Consider the following 21,369-nt stretch of genomic DNA (forward strand, 5'->3'; position numbering starts at 1 on the left):
TGGTCAGGCCAGCAGCCTGAAATAAGAATCTGCATTTTTGTTTGGTTTGTGCTACCGTCATCAGCAGGGACTCCTTTAATGTAGTTTGCGGGCTGCGGCCTTCATCAGAGACTTGTCTTTAACAATGGCTATTCTTGATGGTCCCAGCAGATCATCGAGGGTTTAGGGGGTCCCTTTCAGCAGGGCTGAGCATCCTGGATCCCCCTTCTTCCCCGGGGTGCTCAAGAAGGTGGCAGTGGCCTATATTGCTGTCCTCTCCTTTTTGGTATCCTTTTTATGGCTGAAAAGTTGGTCGTGCTGCCTCCAGGCAGATGCTGTGTCTGGTAAATGTCCTTGGTGAGCAAAACTTTCTGAGATCTGGATCTGAAGGCTTTGGTTGGGAGCCAGAGTGTCCTTGCACATATGGGAAGAGACAGCCCTTGCCCTGAAGGGTTTGCAACATAAATAGGCAAGTTACAGACAGCGAGAACATTGTAATCCATGTTTTACAGCTGGGAAGACTGAGGCACAGGCTTATTTATTCACAAGGTCAAGCTCATGGAGCAGGTGAACAGCAGAGTCCTGTGCTGAACTCTGATCTTGCATCTCGGTGCATTAACCATAAAGCTGTTCTGTCTTTGGAAAGATCTTTGTGATTATAGGAATATCTGTGCCATGCCACGGTGGGAGGAGGAAGAAAAACTGTATTCAAGTGAGATAATCTTGAAGGCACTTAAATCAACGCATGGATTTCTTCAATCCCTTGGTCGGTTTTAGCCAATTCTATGCAGCTAACGCCTAATGGAAGAAGGTAAATTTCCTGCAAATAATAAATTAGCAATAATCCAGCGACAAGGTGAGACAATCATAGTCTCAGCAGTCTGTAGATAATAAAAGGGAAATCTCTTTTATTTTAAGTACCTTGTAATTGCTAATGTTATTAATCTCCTGGAAAATCCGTGTCTATGAAGAATAAGCCAAGCTTTCTTGAACGCAAAGCAGAGGAGTTTTGCTTTTCATCACTGGGAGATGTGGACGATCATAACGTTCGTCTTCCTCTCTTTACCGCCCTATGGGAGCATGATCCCACATTCACTGCAGTTAGCGGGAAGAGAGAGAAGGAAAGGATGAATATAATGACTCTGTTGAGCTGAGGGGCCGCCTGAGCTGGTCCTGCTGGCCTGAACCAGCACATCCACAGTGTGAAAGCAGATTGTGCAGAGCTCAGTCATGCCTGCTGTAATCCTGGTTGCTCCGTGTGTCCCACCTTGGCCCCTTTCTCTCAGATCTCCTTCTACCTCAGCTGTGATAATGCCCATTGTTCTCTGTGCATATTGGCCCAAGCCGTGCTCACGTTTTGCCTGCACGGTGTTTGTGCTTCTCCATACCTATTATTTCTGCTTATTTGAGCTTGCTTTAAGTTTCCCTCTTGAGAAGACATCAGCCAGGGTTTCTGGCGTGGTACGTACCATCTCTCTCTGGCTGATGGATTTTTTTCCTCTTGGAGCTGATTAATTCGAAATCTAAAGGCTGTGCCTGATGCTCTGACATGGGCAGTGGTCCTCAAGAGGGTGATTGGTCTTTCATGGGGAAATTCATTCAGTTCTCATCTTAAATGGGATACAGTCCAGCTGGCCCTGGTTGCCCAGAGCAGTGGTGGCTGCCCCATCCTTGGAGGGGTTCAAGGCCAGGTTGGATGGGGCTTGGAGCCCCTGATCCATTGGGAGGTGTCCCTGCCCGTGGCAGGGGGTGGGACTGGATGGACTTTGAGGTCCCTTCCGACCCAAACCAATGCATGGTTCTCTGAGTGGATAACGTCTCTCTTCTTTTTCCTTTGGAGAGCTGTGTGAGATGACTCCTTGAGTAAGTAGCCAGTAAGTTATTCTGATCTGAGGTGTGAAACTCTTCCCCCTTCCTAGCCCACCACTGGCTGCCTACTGTACTGCTCCTGTAGTCCAAATCAGCTCCTGCATTTAAAACAGACAGTGCTGAGCAAGCTGGTTTGATCTCTGTCCTCGGCTCTTGGTTCAGCCACAGCGTTAATGATCTGCCTTGGAGTGGCCGCAGGCGTGGGATGACTGGTCTGCAGACTCTGGCTCCCGGTCGGACTGCAGCGATGCGGTGTCCGCAGGCAGCGATGCAGAGATGTAAATTAAAAAGGTAAAAAAAGAACCCTAGATGATGCAGTGCTATTGTTTGAATTTCCAGAAATGCGTATATGTAAAATTGGCCCAAATTTATAAAGCAGGCAAACGGACAAGGTGAGGGGAAGCCAGAGCGTTTCACAGCTTTGCTTTATCTCAGAAATCACAGTCCTGAGTGGCCGTCAGTGTTGCCCCCACCTTACACACACACATAGTTGTCTGCTTTTCAAATCCAGCCTTGTAACGTGGTGTAGAACATGTCTGTGTGCTGCATCTCCATCAGATGGAATATTGCGTAACAGGACTGGGTGATTACCGAGCTGTCAGCTCATTTTTTGCCGGAATAAAGCATTCAGCAAAAAGTATCTGCCTGGGCATCTCTGCTGCCTTGCACTGCAGCAGGCTGGGAGCTGGTGGAAATGCTGCAATGCAGCAAGCGTGCTACCACTGATTAAAAGTAGATGTTGTTGTTGTTGTATTTGTTCCCCCTCTTCTGCAAGCTCGTGGGTGGCATTTTAATCAAGTTCTCATGGTAACAAACATAATTTAAAAGCACTGAAGCCTACAAAATTAGTCTTTTTTCTGTATGTGCTTGAGGTGGGTGTTAAGTCATTACAGCTGCAGTGATGCTGGTGATTTCAGTGGTTGTGGCGCAGAGATGACAAGGGAAGGAAAATGGAAGGAAGTGGTGCTGAATGCAGAAAACCTTCGTCATCTTGTTACCATGTTCTATTGTTGCCTTCTCTGTAGGGATGGCACAATTAAAGTAGTGCGTCACGTACTCCTCATGTTGTTTTTTTCCTTCTTTTCGATGTGTTCTGGCATCATGTTTGTAATTCCTGAGAGAGGCAGGGTCATCGACAGGCTGTGATTCGCTGTTGCCAAGGTGAGCCCCCATCAGCACATGGAAGGGCATGGGAAACTGTGGAACGCGCTGTGGAGTGGTTATTTATTTCCACATGTACTGAGAGATGCAGAGAAAAGCAGCCAGAAGGGGTTAAAATGAAATCAGGGAGGGTCTGAATTGAATGCTTCACTTTCTGTTAATGAATTGATCTCGAAAGCACCACATGGCTACAACACAGAGACTCGTGGAAATGAGGAACCGTGTCTGATCACGGGCTGGGCGGCTGCTGTGCCGTGTTCAATCGCCTTTGATGTGTTATGAACTCACTTAATGAGTCCATACTGCAATGTTTGTGCGGTCCTGCAGATACGCAGCAAGCGAGGGATGCAAAGCGGTGTTCTGGGGGTGTCAGGAAATGCCAGGAAGTTCGCCTTTAGCTGCTGGAGAGAAGCTGATTCGCAGTGAGAAACTGTATTGCAATTCCTGCTCTTAATGGGAATGAAGTTCCTGGGATGATTTGGGTTTTCAGATGTTATTATTTTTACTGCAGCCTTTCTATGGGAGATGAACGGTGTAGAATTTACCACTGGAACACCCCAGATGCCGAGCTTTCCTACAGAAGCATTCTGGGGAGAGCCAGGTGGGAGATGCCAGGGGCTCTACCCACCAAAGGTTCTTCCCACTGGCACATCTGTGGCTCAAAGACTTAGGAAATCAAGTGATTTTCTTTAAATATCTCCTGTAAATATCTTATATTTAAATGTCCCTTCCTTTTGGGTCCTTACTGCTTTAAGGAATAGCAAGGTCCCAACTCGCATCACGGCGCCGTGCTATCAGCATGGGCTGTTGCAGTTTGGGAGCTGTGTGTCGGGGTGGGTGACGTACACAGGGGATTGCCCGGCACAGGCACGTCTGTCTCCATCAGTGAGACCAATCCTCACACCTCAGGAAAGCGTTGGAAGTAGGGTTTGCAGAAATAACAAGCATTGCCAGTGAGACCGGATGCTACAGGTAGGGGATGGGAAGGGACGGGAACAGCTCGGCTGTGGCGAAGAAAGCTCTCCTGTCTCCCTGGCCTTCCACACAGGTATGATCAAGGATGATGCGAGGGCTGGAGCACCTCCCATCAGAGGGCAGGCTGAGAGAGTTGATGTTGTTGAGCCTGGAGAAGAGAAGGCTGCGAGGAGACCTTATAGCGACTTTCCAGTATCTGAAGGGGCTACAAGAAAGCTGGGGAGGGGCTGTTCATAAAGGCTTGGAGTGACAGGACGAGGGGCAATGGCTAGAAACTGGAGAGGGGCAGATTTAGACTGGATGTAAGGAGGAATTTCTTCACGATGAGAGTGGGAAGGCCCTGGAATGGGTTGCCCAGGGCAGTGTTGGCTGCCCCATCCCTGGAGGTGTTCCAGGCCGGGTTGGATGGGACTTGAAGCCCCTGATCCAGTGGGAGGTGTCCCTGCCCATGGCACGGGGTTGGAACTGGATGGGCTTTGAGGTCCCTTCCAACCAAAACCATTCCACAATTCTAGCATGGCTGCAGCATTGGGGTTTGCTGCTCCCTCTCTATTTTTATTGTCTTCTCATCTCCTGATTCAGCAATTGCTGAAAGGGAAAAATGAATGTTAGGCACTAAGTTGCAATGAGTTTTTTTTTACCTGGATTTTGTAGAAGAGATGGAATGAGAAACATCTCAATGCAGAGTATTTTCCCCAACCGTTCCATACCACTGGTCTGGGAATTTGAGCAGAGGGCTGTGAATGCTGTACTGATCCTCCCTAACATGAACTCCTTTGCTGCAAGATTGTTCTGGCGTGATAGGAGAAGGTTGGACAGCATTCATTAATCTCCCTGTTGGATTTGGAAATTCCTGTTAAGACCTCCTGGGATTCTGAACAGGTGAACCAGTGGAGAAGCAGTAAAAGGTCAAGAGCCAAAGAAAACAGAGCTGTGTTTGGTTTTATACTGGGAAACGAAGAGAACAGTGAAATACTGGCTGTATGGAGAGAATTTATTATGCGGTACCTTTCTGTCACCTTTGCGTTCCTCTAGTATTGATGGAGAGAAGCCTTCTATTTAAAAATGTGTTGACTTGATAGTCATTTCTTGCCACGGAAAAAAGGACGAATGCCCTCCTTGTTTCAGAAGCAGCAAATGGTTATGAGCAATGCTCCTTGGAAGCGGTGCAACAAAGGAAAGCGCAATGTGTTCCTCAAAGCTGCATCTCATTCAGATGGCTGATGTCTGAAATATCAACTCAATCTTTTAAATGGTAATTTTTTGCACTTGATCACGGGCTTTCTGTCAGACAATGTTGTGGATATTGTAGTCTTTATTAGCCTGACGTTAACAATCCCTGCATCACCAAGTAAAGCCCCTCTAAACTGTTCAGAAATGGAAATGTGTTGAGGATTGCGGTTTTGGAGTATCCTCTCACATCAAATCCTTCTGGATCAAAGAAGGGGCCTCTTTGAAGGACAAGTGAAAATTTACTTCGAGAAAAATCTCTTGACTTGTGTAATATTCCTGGAGAACACTGACAAAGCACCGGAGTAAATCCTCTCCGAGAGCCAATAGGTAAGCACGCAGGAGGGTTTGATCCTAGCAGTGCTGCAGGAAAAGGGGCTTTAGGGCTTTATTCCATTTTGGGCTGCAGCCTCACTCATGTGACGTGCTTTGAACAGGTAACAACTTAAAAAGACCCAGCAGAGTCCTCCTTTTTATAATATGTAAGTGTTGTCTTGGAAAAAAAAGGTGGTTTTATCATTTCTTGAATGTAATGTCTCTTTCTTCCTGGCTGTGTTCTTCGGTTTTGCAGAGGTGCCCAGCGTTTGGGGTGGGGACTCTTTTGTTCCGCATGGTATAACTTGGAATGAAGAGAAGGTAAAGGTTGTTTATTGTTTCCAATGGATGTCATGTTGTGTCATATCGTATCAGTGAGTGCAAAGCAAGAACAAGCTGGCTCTCCTTGGCTTTCTCCTCTGGGAGGGGAGAAAGGCCACACTTTCAAGTGCAGAGGCAACCAAAGTTAGAAAATATGGCCAAAAACTTGTGGAAGCAGAAAGTCCAGGGCAGAAGGGACAGTGCTGATTAAGGAGGCACAGGAGAGAGGAGGGTGGTGAGCAGCGAGAGGGACACAAATTGTAGAGAGGGACTGGATGAAAAGTTCTGGAAGGAAAACCAGAACTGGAATGGGAATGAGGAAGCCGCTGCTTGGGATTAAACGTACAAGAGAGGATCTGAAAGTGTCCCTCGGAGGATAAACCTTTCAGAGTTTGCAGTCTGGACAGCAAACGTGGACAGGCCCTGGGTGGGGGACCAGACCCTGGAGGGGCAATGACTGGGCTGGACTGGGAAGCTGACGCAATGGGGACTGAGATAATCTAGGGAGAGGGAATGGCAAAAAGGGGATGTGTTTATTGAGCTGGACAGTAGCTCAGTACACGTGCAGGAGGGACTCAGTTTGGATTATGCAGTCATCTCTCATTCCGTTCACAGCCAGACTCCTGAGGTGCAACCTCGCAGCCTTTGTGCTGTTTCAGATAGCTTTGTGTGTGTGATATGTGCTGACGCACCTCTAGACAAAATCCAGTCTGTGACAGTTACTTCTTTTCTCTTTTTTGCATTTTTGGCAGTCTTTAATATGCTCTGTCAACAGGCAGCAGAGCAAAACTTCCTATTGCTCAACAAATAAAGTTCAGCACTATCCAGATGTGTATATTTAAGTGGCTGCCACTGCTGGATGTTGTTGCTGCCAGACAGACAGTGATTTATTCTGCAAGTTTTGTGCCCTGAGCTTTCCGAAATGCTTGTCTTTTCTTCCTGCAGCCCGGCAGAAGTCTAGCAGTAATAATTAGCAAGCCATAAAAATCGACCTGATTTATGGGAAGCACTGAAGGATGCAAAGAGACATTTCTGTTGAAGGAGGTAGGAACAAAAGCACGCGGTTACTGACCCAGTCATGTCAGACCTAAATTTTGAGGGAATCCCAAGTGATAAGCGCTCTGCGATCTGAATACTGCCTATTCATTCAGCCCTTCTAGCAGAGTGAATGAATCATCTTTTCAACAGAGACAGCCCCTCTGGGTCGGCGCTGAGGTCAGTGGTGGGGCATTTGTTTCAGACTGCCTGCCCTAAATGAGAAAGGAAAGCATACAAGGCTTTGCTTGCGCTGATGCAGCTTCAAGCATCTCATCTCTAAAACATTTACATACAGCATCTCATGAGACCTCTTACAAGTGGCGGCTCCGGATGCATAACCAGGTCCTTCTGGAAGGGCCATCTGTCTTTGTTGTTACTCATGTGCTTTCTCTTCAGCGTCAGCACAGAATGCTTCTCTCAGCTGATCTTCCCGTTGATGTCCTCAGCCTTACTGGTAGCTCAGACATCACTGGGTGCTGTTTGTAGACCTGATCTAGTGGGAGGTGTCCCTGCCCGTGGCAGGGCGTGGAACTGGATGGACTTTGAGGTCGCTTCCAACCCAAAACGCTCTGCGATTCTACCATAAGTTGATTGTGCAGGACAGGTTGAAAATGAGACCCCTGTGCTCCATCTGGGGAACCAGCCTCACACAAGGGACAAGACATAGCATAGCCCGCAGAGCCTTTCTAGGCTGTAATGTCATGTTTCGGTTAGTAACTTCTCAGAGCAGCAAAGCTGTCCTTTTTCTAGAGCCTGGCTGTGCAAGAGGGGTGTTTCGTGTACAAGGTAGTGTCACACAGTGTGTTTTCATTTGGAGTCTCTTAAGCGTTGATGCTTCTGGGAGCTGTGACATTCCATCATACTTGATGGGGAAGGGTCGCCTTGGAAAAACAGTGACAGAAACCCACACGATTGTTTAATATCAGTATTCTAAGAGCAAATAAAGCCTCTAAGCCACGTTAGATCTAACTGTTATTTACGTGGTAAAGGTATTCCTTAACAAGAAAAGGCTCTCAAATTCAGGAAGCAGGGGTGAATTAATGGAAGAAAAATTGAGTAGTTGCCTTTTGAACCTATGTGAACTTTTATCATGCAGAACCTCCTGCACGGTGTAATTCCCTGCAGCAGGAAGAATGACTGTTGGTTTGCAGAGATCCTGCCACCCGTGAGCTCTGTTTGATGCACGGTGGCTCTTGATGGAGAGAGCAATTGTTTGTTTTCTCTTCTCTGCCTTTCTTCTCCATGCTGCACGTATTTCTCTGAATGCCTGTCCCGTTCCCCTCTTTCTCAGGATGAAGAGGCGTAGCCTGTTTAGGCATTCCTTGCACAGAGGCTTCTCCAGGTCTTTGATCACCCTTGTTGAGCTCTCTTTTCCAGGTCTGCTGTATTCCATTTATGATTAATACTTAATGCTTTCAGGCATCCTAAACCAACATCAGCATTAGCGCTGCTGAAAGGCTTTGCAGAATCAAAAACACAGAGAAATTTTAGATGAATCATAGGTGGGATCCTGCTTACCACTCAGGAAAGACATCAGAAGCATCTGAACACAGAAGTGCACGTGTGTGAGTTTTCAGTGTTCATCGGTGCTCTGCATGTGCTGTATCCCATTGTGCTTTCGGTGTCCTGTTGTCCTAATGGAAATCTCTGGCAGCGGTCCATGGAAGGACAGTTGCTTCCCTTGCCCAGAAGACCACCTTGAGAGTATCTTCTGTGTGCACTGCTTGTATTGGAAAGAGCGCAATGATCTGGATCCTAGCAGACACATAGGCACCTGGCTCCGATGGCAATCAGTAGGTCTGTGTCACTGGTTGCAAACTTGGTGCAGCGAGAACACGCTGATGTGAGACCGAAGCTCTGTGGACCTTCTTGCCTCTTCGTGTGGAGCAGCTCGTGCAGGCTGCTGCTCGTGGCAGGAGTTTAAACCGGCTGGTCTGATTGGAGCCGGCAAATCTGAGCTTCCCTCCTTCCCCCGGGCTGTCTCTTTGTATTAAAACAACACACATTCAGCCTGTGGCTTGGGGTTTTTTCCAGGCTTTTTCCTCAGTTACTGGATTTGTTCATCAGTCACATCTTATCAACCTTGACATGTGCTTTCTTCATCCAATGCAACTTTCTTACCCTTCCCTACTGCCCAGCCCTGGGCTCCTTCCTCGCCTCCCACAAATCTCACCCATCCTTCATCTTACCCCAGGAGGAGGATGCTGACTTCATGCATACATCAGCCCCTCCACACAGGGTGGGGAAGAAGAAGGGCGGTAGCAGAACAAGGTCAAACCCAACCTGTAGCAGGAATCAGGTAATTGCACACACCTGTGGGAGCCTGGGGAGGAGACGTTTCTGGAGTCTTTGCTGTGACAGCAGGTCCTGCAATTAAGGCTGAATGACTCAGCGAGTTGGTTCCTCCTCGCTCTTTAGATACCTTAATTTTCTTAATTCAGAAAACGAAGGAATTAAAAATTAAAAGAATTGTTATCATTAAAATACAAGCTGAGGCATAGAAACTCCTCTTTCTGTTTCAGCACGTATAGAACCGTGGAATGGTTTGGATTGGAAGGGAAATTAAGTCCATGCAGTTCCACCCCCTGCCATGGGCAGACACACTTCTACCCTGGGCCCCCTGGGCCAGGGCCTCCCCACGCTCACAGCAAAACATTTCTTCCTAAGATCTCATCTCAATCTCCCCTCTTGCAGCTTAAAACCATTCTCCTCATTCTATCCCAGCTTTCCTGGAGCCCCTTTCCGTCCTGGAAGCTACTCTAAGGTCTCCCTGGAACCTTTTCTTCTCCAGGCTGAACAACCCCATCTCTCTCAGCCTGTCCTCGTACAGGAGGTGCTCCAGTCCTCGCATCATCTTCGTGGCCTCCTCTGGCCTCACTCCAACCACTCCGTGTCCTTCCTGTGCTGAGGACTCCGGAGCTGGACACAGGGCTCCAGGTGGTGTCTCACAGAGCGGAGCAGAGGGGCAGAATCCCCTCCCTCGCCTGCTGCTCCCACTGCTTTGGCTGCAGCTCAGGGCACGGTTGGTTTCTGGGCTGCGAGCACACGTTGCTGGCTCACATTGAGCTTCTCATCAAGGAGCACCCCAAGTCCTTCTTCTCAGGGCTGTTCTCAGTCATGTCGTCCCCCAGCCTGTCTTGAAACTGCGGATTGCCCCAACTCACTTGTAGGACCCACACATCTCAAAATCTTAAACCCTTTTGAGGGCAAAACTTACTCTGACAGCAAAGGGTTGCAAAACCAACTCCTCGGCCTCTTGATTCCCCCAACACTGGCGCTGCCCTCCCGCCCCTGTGCCTGAGCAGCCTGGGGGAGTGGCTGCCTGCTTGCTTTTCTTTTGTTGGCAGGGCTGGATGAGTAAAGATTTGGCAGGGCAAAGCTACCACATGATAAAATTATATCCCAAATATTGTGATTTTACTGTCTAGAACATTTAAGAGCACAAAGGATTTCAGGGTATTCTCATTTCCAGGTAGAGGGAGATTATTCTTTTCACCTGGGTGTGCAGTCATGGGTCATACATGTGGGTGGACAGGGTATTTTTAAGTCATGCAATCGTGAGTGTGTATTTAAGTTAAAAGAAGTTCTTTGTAACATCGTTGGTTAGAAAATAATACGAAGGGGTGAAATAACGCTACTGCTTGTGTAGGATCAAGGTTTGCAGCACAACAGTCACTGCTCAGACGTTCCCTAGGAAAGAAAATTCTAGCACTAGCCGATCCATGCCAGGTTTGCTGTAAATACAGAAGCAAACAGACTTTCAAACAACCTCTTTCCCAATCAGTTTTCTATCCCTTTGTCTCCACAATACTATTTATTTGTTTACAGTTAGATATTTGTGCTGCAGTTAAAAGCATTGGCTTCTGTGGGCTGTGACGAGTTCCTGGGCACCTGCCTGTAAGGTTTTTATGACCACAGAACTGAGACTCAAAGATGTGAGCCTGAATGGACGGTCCTCAGAACAAGCTTTCTTCTGTCTGGTGCTGGTTTTCAGCATGAATAAACAATGCCCCTGTTTCTGCTTCTGCTGTGTGCATGGCACGATTGCCTGGTGTGTCCAAGTGTTATGAAGTGAAACTAAAAGCACTCTCAGCAAAGGATCTTCTGCTGCCCTTGACCTGGGGACAAAGCTTGTTTCATAGGAGCAAGAATTTTTACCCATACAAACTTGAGAAGCCTTAATTCTGTCTTGTTATCACCTCCATATTTAATTTTCACATTGGCATCCTTGTTCAGTTGCGGAATAATTGGCTGTTCCTTTACTTCAGCATCTGGAAGGACTGAATCAAGCTGCAATCACAGCTGGATCGGGATGGTCCACCCCTGGAGTTACTGAACTGCCCCTTTTTCAAGGGTCTGTGGCCCTGGCAAGGGCGTAGAGAGCCAGAGTGTGGTGCAAATGCTACATTCCAGAGTTTTGCTGTGGGCTGGTTCTTCTGCCTCAGTTTATGGGGAAGAATCTGCATGAGATTAGCCCAGGACATCCTGTCACCATTTGTTGTAGCTGACATCACAGTGGTCCCAAACATCGGGGTACTTTCAAGGCTTGTGCTGTAGCGAGGGTGGGATTAGATTTGAATGTTAAACAAGACCTTTGAAGAATCAAAAAAGGCAGATACATTTGTTGAGGCAGCATTTTTTTCTAATTAAAAGCTCTCTGAGTAAAGTTAAGATCATGTGAAACTGTGTCACGCTTGATGAGATCTCGGTGAAACTGGAAGGAAAAAAGGGATGCGAAAGTAGTTCACGTATGTGGAAAAGGAGAAGACGCTCAAGTGTAGTTAAAGTGCTTATTCTGGATAAGAGAGCTCTTGGTTGTGTGAGTTTTTGCTTGGTGGTTAAGTGTGTAGCTCCTCTCTGCTGAGCAGTCCAGTTTGCCTCACATACATGCGGAGCAGCTCCACCAAAGCTGCCAAGAGCGTAGACCTGTCCTGCGTGGAGAACATGCAAATAACGTAAAGCATTCCTGCAGAGTTCCACTCTGGTGTGGGCTCCCTTTCCCAGAGGCCATCCGAATGCAGGTATGGATTAGTGTGACTTGAGAGCAAAGGAAGCGTGTAGCTGTGCAGCCTGTTTGCAGTAGCAAATACACATTTGGCTGGTGCTTCTTCAAACAATGAGTTTGAAAATACGAGTCTAAGAATTAGAAGATGTAAACTGGGCAGCGTGTGGTGACCTACCTGGATGATAAATAAGCAGAAGACAGCTTTGTTTCAGCCTTTTCTCAGCACTGAAAATTCTAATGGAAGTGGTGGCGGGGAAGGAAACAAAGCGTTCCACGTTCATTTTCATTAGCCACCCGGTGTTTGTGTCTGACCAGGTTTCAGCTGGCCAAACGTGGGAGGTGCTGGCAGCCCCAGTGCTTTCAGTGTGTTTGTGAGTATTCCTAGTAGTGCTACCTTTTTTCCCGTAGCCTGCTAATAACCATATCAAGCTGTGAACTGCTTCACCCTTGACAGCTGAAGGACTTTCCCCCTTCGGAAGCGTTTGCCCAGAGCAGTGGTAGTGTCTCCATTCCTGCTTCAAAAGTCATGCAGATGTGGCACTTTGGGACGTGGTTTATTCAGCACATTGGCGTTGGGCTGATGGTGGGACTGGATGAGCTTGGAGGTGTTTTCCACCCTTAATGATTCTATTTTGAGCACCCTTGTCTGTACAGCCCACCTGTGATGGGTGATGTTCAGCTGTCTTCTTGCCAAGGTTTGAAGTGAACACTGTGGTGTGAGGGAAAGATGAAAAAACAGAGATGATATTCTCCTACTGGAGACTTTTTTTCCTGAATGCTTTCTGAATCTTCTTTTACCTTTAAAATCATTTGCTTAAACTAAAGGTTTCCTCTGCTCTTCCTGTTTTTCAAAAAATGTGTTTGTTTTCAAAGTGGGGCAAATTTTTTGTAATTGCTTTGGTAGAGGAAAAATAGACTAAAAGGACAAAGGACTAAGTTGTTGAGACAAGCGTTTATTTCACTGAGTCTTAAAAATAGAGTGGAAAATCTCCATTCATGTGGAAGAATCAAAGTGTAACATGTAGGAGGTTTTAATTTCCAATGAGATTATTCCAGTGCTTTAAAAAGCGAGGAGGTAAGGCGAGGGAGGCTGTGCAGAGGAGGGCTGTGGGGAGAGACCACTCCAGCGTGCCCTCCCAGGTCAATCCTGTGCAGTAAACCGGTGAGCAGAGTTTCCCCTGCAGAGCCCCACGAGGGTCGCGTCGTGCAGGTGCTGTGCTGGATGCTTTCCTGTCTGATCACACCTGCACTAATGCTGTCACCTGCACGCAGGGCTCAGGGCCGGTGCTGTTTGTTTAGGGTGCTTTTTCTGCCCACTGTGCCTCCTTCATTGCGGGTGACAAAGCCAGCGTAGCCCAAGTGTTGGTGAGTGTTTTTCTCTGCCAGGATTGGCATAGGATATTTAGATGGATTCTGGCTGACGGGTGCGGAGCCTCGTGTTTCAAACCAGGCTGCCAACTCTAAAGTGCACGGAGAGGGCTCGCGCTGCCCGTTTGAATCGATGTGGTATGTCTCACCCTGAGGTGCTCCCCTGGGCCCCTTGTTCTGGGCTTGTTTTAGCAGGTCTCCTGGAAATGAAAGACTCCACTGAGAAATCCGTGTGCCTTCGGACTGTCAGGAAGCATCCCAGCTTCCCAGCAGCACTCTGTCCATCCTTTACGCTCCCCGAGGCAGGGCGCGTCTCAGTAGGGTTGAGAAGGGACTGCCTTCTCTGTTTACTGATCGGGAGAAGACAGGACCGTCATGGAGCCTCATCCTATGATTTGCAGAAGGGTTGTGTGCAGTTTAATCCTGAGTGACCTGTGTTTTCTCCTGTTGGCACCTCTGCTGGCTGCTGTTGCTTCTTTGGTGCCTTTGCCATCCTTACCGTGCACCAGATTTTGCCTTATTTCTTGTTCCAGATATCCTTTATAGTTGTCATGGTGCTGTTGTTATGGTTACCAGCTCCTTCGCCAGCTAAAACGCCTTTTCTGCAGGAAGCAATTATGATTAGTGAGAGGTGGGGGGTGTGAGGGTGTTTGCTGAACGGTGAGTGGTGTAAAAAGGCAGCGTGGAAACGGTTTGTGGAAAAGGGGTGGTGTTGGAGCAGGAAGAGGTTCTGGCTCTGTGTTAGGTGCTGGGTTTGCAGGCGGGAGCTGCTGGTGCCATGATTTCTGCTTTGGAAGAGAGAAGGGCACCCGGTTATAGGTGCTTGAAGTTTGAATGAGTCGATGCAGTCCCTGGCGTGGGGGCGCGGGCACCCTGCGTGTCTTGGGAGGGGAGCGTCCGACAGCGGGTCAGCTCGGTAGCACTCAGCTTTCCAGCAGCCCAGAGAAAGAAATGCCTTCCACGGGGAGGAAGAGCTCTGTGGGGCAGGAGTGGCAGCTGGAGGACACGTTCTCACGCGTTTACCTGTCCATGTGTTCTGCAGTGGGATGGACCTGTTGGATACCGATGGAGATGCAGCTGGTGCTGTGTCTCAGCCCTCCCGTAGACCCCTTGGACACCCAGCGCTTGTCACCCTGTATGGAGCAGGAGCCCTTTGCCAGATTCCCATTCCCCCAAGCAAAAGCAATTCCTCTCCATTGAGAGCCCCACGGCCCCTGCGACGGGGACGCAGCCTCTGCTGCTGCCCAAGGCTCCAAGAGGGGTCTAAGCCTCTGCACCCCCAGGGCAGGCACCAAGCGGAGGGGATGTGGAGTGTGAGTGGCTGCTCCACACTGCTCTGCTCCGACTGGCTGCTCCGGAGCCTGCAGCCATCCCTCATTCCCATCCTCATTCCAGTAGGCAGGCTGCGAGGAATTCTCTTGGTGTCTCCACAGCAAGCCTGCTTTGTTCAGCCTCCGGTCCAGGCGTTATTCTTCATCCGGTTTGTAATCCAAGGTACAATCAAGAGGGTTTTCTACAAATAATATCAGCTGTTAACTAACTTCGCAGTGTGGAAATGGAAAAACCCTTAACCCCTCCGAACCGTAGCAGAAGAGCGAGGAGATGAGCGCTGCCTGCGTTTTCAACAGCTGCGGGGCAGCCTTTAAGAGGATTGTCTCGCTCGTATTGTCTAGGAGGAGGGATCTGACTGCAAGGTAATAACTCAAGCAGTGGACAAGGAAGAAATAAATCATATGTGTAATAAATTACCAGAGAAACTTGTTCATTCTTTATTAGACTGGAGTGGTGGAGTGTCTCCTACTGAACAAATGTGTAATTCTGTCTCATAATACTCCGTGTGACTAGAATTACAGCACTTAGACATTTTGCATCAAGTGGTAACTTTTGTTAATCGTTTAGTGGCCACTGGACCGTGACTGCGCATTTTGAGTAAGAGGGAAGCTAACATGGTCCCTGCAGATGCCGTGAGACTTCGTCCCCATCCACGATGTTCGCTGTGACTCTTTGATTAGTGTGAATTCAGCACAGTGCTCGCACCCCAAAAGGATCAAATTAATTGGAGAGACAATATTAACTGAAATGAAGGGATAAAGAAAGCCTATGGGAAAGGTGGGGAGGGGCTTTTTACAAGAGCCTGAAGTGATAGAACAAGGAGGGAAGGGCTTTAAATTGCAAGGGGGAGGATTTACGTTAGACATTGGGAAGAAATTCTTCACAATGAGGGTGGGGAGGCTCCGGCCCAGGTTGCCCAGAGCAGTGGTGACTGCCCCATCCCTGGAGGTGTTCAAGGTCAGGTTGGATGGGGCTTGGAGCCTCTGATCCATCGGGAGGTGTCCTTGCCCATGGCAGGGGGTGGGACTGGATAGGCTTTGAGGTCTCTTCCAACCCAAACCATTCTATGGAAGAATGAAATGTGAGCGCAAACGTCTTCATGTGTTTTTGGCACCCAAACTTGCACCTCTTGTTTTGTAATTATGTGGAGAATCCATGTGGGCAATAGCACCCTCAGGGTTTGGTGCTATAATACCTTCCACAGGCTGAGCTTTTGGCGGGTGGCAGGATGTTATTGGAATATGTCTGTCCAGATTTACCACCTTCTGTCTCCTGTTGCTTTAATTCCAGCCTCCTCATATCTCCCTGCTTTTCTCGGCTCCTCTGGACATAGGCATCAAATTCCCTTGGGATCTCTTCATCCTCAGTGCCTGATACTCATTATTCAGACATCCCATCCCACCTGCCCCGGTGGCTCATGGACATGAATTGAAGGTTTTCTTGGCTGTGAGTTAGATTGTGAGTTAGATTGTGCCCTATTTGTGTATGGTTTGGGTTTGTTACGGTAAGGGAAGGATGGGTTTTTTTTAGTGTAACTCATTTTGGAGGCAGTTTCAGTCTTCTCCACTTCTTGGTGCCCTCTTCAAAAATTTATGAACACCTCAGCTCATAAATTTATTTTCTCTGAAAGAAATGATCTGGATTTCTTACATTTCATAAAAAATTCTCTTTCAAGCAGTCTCATTGCTGAGTTTTGGAAGCCTCAGTGCCTAAGGTTGTGCTTGTTTTGCCTCCACACCCCAGCCCATCTCTGCAGAGCAGTCCCCACCTGCTCCAGGCTCGGGAGCGGGGTAGCTGCATGAGCGCTGTGGTGCCTCTGAGCTCAGTGGCTCTCTGGGAAGCAGGACCTCAAGTCCTACAAGGAAGCTGGGGAGGGAGTATTTACAAAGGCATGGAGTGATGGGACTGGGAGCAATGGGTGTGAACTGGAGAGGGGCAGATTTAGACTAGACAGAAGGAGAAATTCCTTCACAGTGAGGGTGGGGAGGACCTGGCCCAGGTTGCCCAGGGAAGCTGTGGCTACCCCATACCTGGAGGTGTTCAAGGCCAAGTTGGTTGGGGCCGTGGACAGCCTGATGCACTGGGAGGTGTCCCTGTGCATCGATGGAACTGGATGATCTTTAAGGTCTCTTCCAACCCAAACTATTCTATGATTTGGCCCTGGAGCCATCCAGGAGGCACTTCCCCTCTTCTCCCCTCTCCCTTCTGCTGAGGTCATGATCTGGCCGTGTCCCTGCAAGGGTTTTCCTTATGGAAGGAGTCTGTTGTCTCTCCTTTTGGGAACCTCCAGTGTTATTTTCTTCTCTGAACTGGAATCATAGCTCTTCTTCCATGTACCCAGGTGGCTGTTTCTCTTAATTAATGAATTTGCTTCCCTGACATTGAGGAGCCTCATTGCTCACAGACAGCAGTAGGTAACAACATGGCTTGAAGCAGGAGGGCAAGGTATTTGCAAAATCCTTTGGTTTGGCGTAATTCTGTTCTCTTAAAAAAGTGAAATTCATAGGAAATTCATCTGCTTACGTGCAGAGGAGATGTTAATACGATGCTAAGATGATTCTACAAGATGTACTCACAAAATCTGTAGAAGGAGAGCTAGGATGGCAGGGCATTTAAACTGGAATTATCCTGGGCTTTGCATATCATGCTGTTGTGCTGTGTTACTGCAGGGATTTGTGGTGTGTTGAGTTCAGAGACTTGGTTCAACCCAGCCACAACAACAAGAACTGGTATCGCATCAAAGAGCATAAGGCTTAGGAAGCATTTGTACTGTGCCTGCGAGAGAGGAGGTACCTGCAGAGTTGGACCATGTGTTTCCCATGAGGTTTGTTGCTCTGTACCAATTCCAAGTTATTTAAGTATTTTCTTGTCTCTATAGAGTTCCCAAATGACTGAAAAGGATGGGGAATTTGTTTTCACCATCAGTTCTGCTACAAATTATTAGTTGAGAGGGGAGGATGCCCACTCTGCATCCATTGAGTCATCCCAAGCACATTGCTTGAGTTAGAAGGTCATGCAGTTAAGGTCAGTAAAGTGTTTCTTCGCTGCTGCTGGCGGCTGCCAGGGCAGGGTGCCCTCTCTGCCCAGGGAATGGCCAGGGTCTCAGTACTGTCCTGCATGTCCATCTGGACAAGGAAAACCTTTTGGGGAGGGCTGTGTGTGGCCCACAGGAGAGGTGGCTTCCATGGTGCACAACTGTCTGATCCCTCCTGAAGGAGGGGACGTTTCCCACCCCAGCTCCCACCGCTGGGTTTGCACGGTTGGCTTTGATCAGCCTGCAAGGTGGGGAACATGACGCGTATTGGTGTGGTGTCATCAGGATGGCTTTGGAGCATGGGGCTGTGCTGGGGGTTGAGCCTGGCACAGACCCAAGCTCTGCACTCCTGCTCACCTGGGGATGCTGCGGTCCAGCACCTACCCCCAGCACCCTGACCACCACCCACTTCAGCTGAGGGACAAGAAAAACAGTGAGAGTATACTAGTGAGATTGCTGCTGCGGGTTCTCCAGTACTGAGGTTCTGCTGCTATTCTGTGTCAATATTTGAATTACCTGATTAATTTAATTCCATGCTATGCTAATGACATGCCAGAAAACCAACGGCCCTGCTGGTAAAAGCCCACCTGTGCATTCTGGATGTGAACCTGAGCTGTGAGTGAATCACACCATGCAGCACAAAGACACTGCTAAATTGCTGAGCACAAGGATGCGTTGTGTGACTCACTCGCTGTGTTTCTACTACTGTTATAAACTCTGAGAGCACTTGATGAATAACAGAGTCAAGAATGAATTCATCCATGTTTCACTCTGTAGCCATATATTATAAATAGTGAGCCAAATTGTGCCTCCAGACACACACAGCTCTCGTTGAAGCCTGCCCACTGTATTTATTTTTACAGATAAAAGCACTTCTGTTTCTTCCACAGAGGACTTCTGTGGCACAGTCCATTGTAGGGACGTGAATATCCTTCCTGAAGAGCTTCAAGTGAAGCAGGGAGTGTCTGCCTGGAACGAGGAAGGGTACTTCAGGGATAATAGCCTCCAAACTGCAGCGGCGAGATAATAACCGTTACGTTCATCCCAGTGGTTTTCAGAACAGTGTTCCCCACGCTTGGGTCTTGCGTAACTCCTTATCTTTGTGCCAAGGCTCTGGGCTGCTCTCGGGAGTGACCCTGGAGCTGAGTTGCTGAAGCTGGTGGGCAGGTTTGTATGGCGCCTGGGGCTCGCTGTTGGTCATGCAGGGACCACGCCTCGAGGCAGAGGGTCAGCTCTTTGGTACGTGAGAGATGGGCTTTGCTCAGCTTGGGCTCTGCCCTCCATGATCACTCCAACAGCTCTCCTGGTGTGATTTGAGATGGCTGCTTTAAGGCTCTTGCTGCAAACACAGAGTGCCTCACCCATGGGTCTTCCATCAGGTTAATTAAGCAGGGGAAAGTACAGGGACGTGGAGATGATGTGAGGGCTGGAGCACCTCCCGTACAAGAACAGGCTGAAAGAGTTGGGGTTGTTCAGCCTGGAGAAGAGAAGGCTCCAGGGAGACCTTGGAGCAGCTTCCAGTGCTGAAAGGGGCTCTGGATCAGGGAGGGCAGGGACAGGAAGAGGGGGAGTGTTTTTAAGCTGCAAGAGGGGAGACTGAGATGAGATCTTAAGAAGCAATATTTTCCCGTGAGGGTGGGGAAGCCCTGATCCAGTGGGAAGTGTCCCTGCCCATGGAGGAGGTGGAACTGGATGGGCTTTAAGGTCCCTTCCAACTCAAACCATTCTATGATCCTGTGATTCCATCCATTCAGATGTTTTCTTTTAGGTGTCTTTTTATTTCTCCCAGGAGCAAAAAGGTGGCAAGTGCTTTTGGACAAGGTCTGCTGGTTTTCTCTTGGAATTGGCTAGCTCAGGACAAGCCTGCTGTCCCCCAGAGGTGACCTTCTCATCAAAACATGGATCATAACATCTTGCTTTCCTAGGCCTGCATGTTGAGGAGCTTCTACTACATTTTTTTGTGAGGAGCAGCCAAAGCCTGTGGCTTGTGCAGTGGCTTTTCTTTCTGGGTTGGACAAGTAAAGGCTAATTAACAGGAGTGAAATACATGTGAAGTAGCAAATAATGATGAGTTTTGTTTATATATAAACACTGATAGTCATAAGAGAATGCAACTGCTGTTGTGGGAAACAACAGGCTGTTTTGGACAAAAGGGTGTGAGTGTGAATGTTCACAAAACAGCAGTAAGCAGGGTCGAACAGCACATATGTTCAGGACCGCAGGGGCTGTACTCCAGGGGGTTTCTGTCCTGAGCCACAGAGGACGCGTCACCCAGCAGTTCTGCACCCGCTCATTGCCATGGAATTGCCGTAGCAGCTTCATTCCTTTTCATGGTTCTTCCCTTTATCACCCCGCGAAGATATCGTTGTGTTACGGTGGCTGATTCCCTTCTTGTGAAGTGGGTGGACATCTAACTGCAATTATAATTAAAAATCAGATTAACGAAAGGGCAGCCCTCAAGAAACTGGTGCTACGAACTGCAAGGCATATGGGAGCCGGGCAGGACTCAACCCACGCTTTTTACTGCTTGTGGTTTGTTTTGGTTTTAAAGCAGTTCACACACGCCCAGGACAGACAAGCAGCGACGCTCCCGCATTTAAACCCTCTCTCCCCTGATGGAGGCGAGCTTCCCCGGCAGCACCGCTGACTCGTGCCTGTGCTGCCCTGGTCGCTGCCAGCCAGGGGCACGGTCACCCGCTCAGAGCTGATCTCTCCTCCTAATGTCGTTACAGGCCGAGCGGTGAAGGCGAGGAACCATGGCAGAGGATAGGAAAGATGAAGCCAAGGCACCACACTGGACTTCAGGTCAGCTAACAGAGGCTTCTTCGCACCCCCATTCACCTGAAATTAAGGAACAGCAGGGTGGTGCGGGTGCCGGACTGGTCAGAAGTGCCAATGGATTTCCCTACCGAGAGGACAAGGAGCCAGGGATGGGCGGCCACCAACAGCCAGGGACGTACGCTCAGACCAAAGAGAATGGGATCAACGGAGACTTGTTGGCAGCAGACAGAGAGACCCCAGGTAATGCTTCTCGATGCCCCACCACTGGATGATGTTTCTCCAAGGGGAGATGTTAGCTGGAGCCAAGCGTGCCCTGAGGCACGGAGGAGCTGACATAGGGGAGCGTGTGCCTTGGAAGGGCACAGCAAGGGTTTGCACAGCTTGCATCCTTACCCAGGATCCTTGGCAGTGCTCTGCGAAGACTTGGGTGCCTTAGCATGCCTTGAGAGGTGGGACAGGGTCATGACGAGAGACCAGACTGTGGTGTACAACAGCTCCTCTGGGCTGGAAGGAAGTAGGAGACTGGTTCGCTCTTGTGCATTGATAACTTCTGTTGCTTTTGCATCCATTTGTATGCGTGTGAAGGATGGCATCTTCTGTCATTGCTCACAAGTAACACCACCACCTAAAACCACCAACTATTTGCAAAATAAGGTGTTGCTCCGTGTGACCAGAAATACCACAGCTCAGCATCAGCATGTACTCACCCTCGCCCAGGCATGTTTCACTGGATGCTCACTGGGACTTTGTGTATTTGTAAGCTATGTTAGGATTTTAGGATTTAGCTTGTTATTCAAGGGAGAAAAAGAGTGTGACTGTGTTAAAATGAAATATGCAAAGCGAGTTTCCCGTTTTAGAAATAAATGCTAATTCTTTCTGTGCAGAGTTCCCACTTTAAACCCCAAATGCACAGTGCGAGAGGAATTTCTCTTGTACAGACACAACTGCCCTTGATGCATCC

General features: G+C 48.5%; 1 protein-coding gene across 45 annotated transcripts in view; it reads left to right on the forward strand.

Moving 5' to 3' along the window:
• MAP2 (microtubule associated protein 2) overlaps nt 1-21,369 on the forward strand; it is a 211,735-nt gene that overhangs the window by 126,478 nt on the left and 63,888 nt on the right. For all 45 annotated transcript variants that reach the window (XM_054069490.1, XM_054069501.1, XM_054069489.1 and 42 more), the window contains one exon: nt 20,360-20,648. In XM_054069490.1, the coding sequence (XP_053925465.1) occupies nt 20,384-20,648 (265 nt within the window). In that variant the 5' untranslated portion in view covers nt 20,360-20,383. The remainder of the gene's footprint in view (nt 1-20,359; nt 20,649-21,369) is intronic.

The sequence above is a fragment of the Cuculus canorus genome, chromosome 6 (genome assembly GCF_017976375.1).
Source record: "Cuculus canorus isolate bCucCan1 chromosome 6, bCucCan1.pri, whole genome shotgun sequence".
NCBI classification, from domain to species: domain Eukaryota; kingdom Metazoa; phylum Chordata; class Aves; order Cuculiformes; family Cuculidae; genus Cuculus; species Cuculus canorus.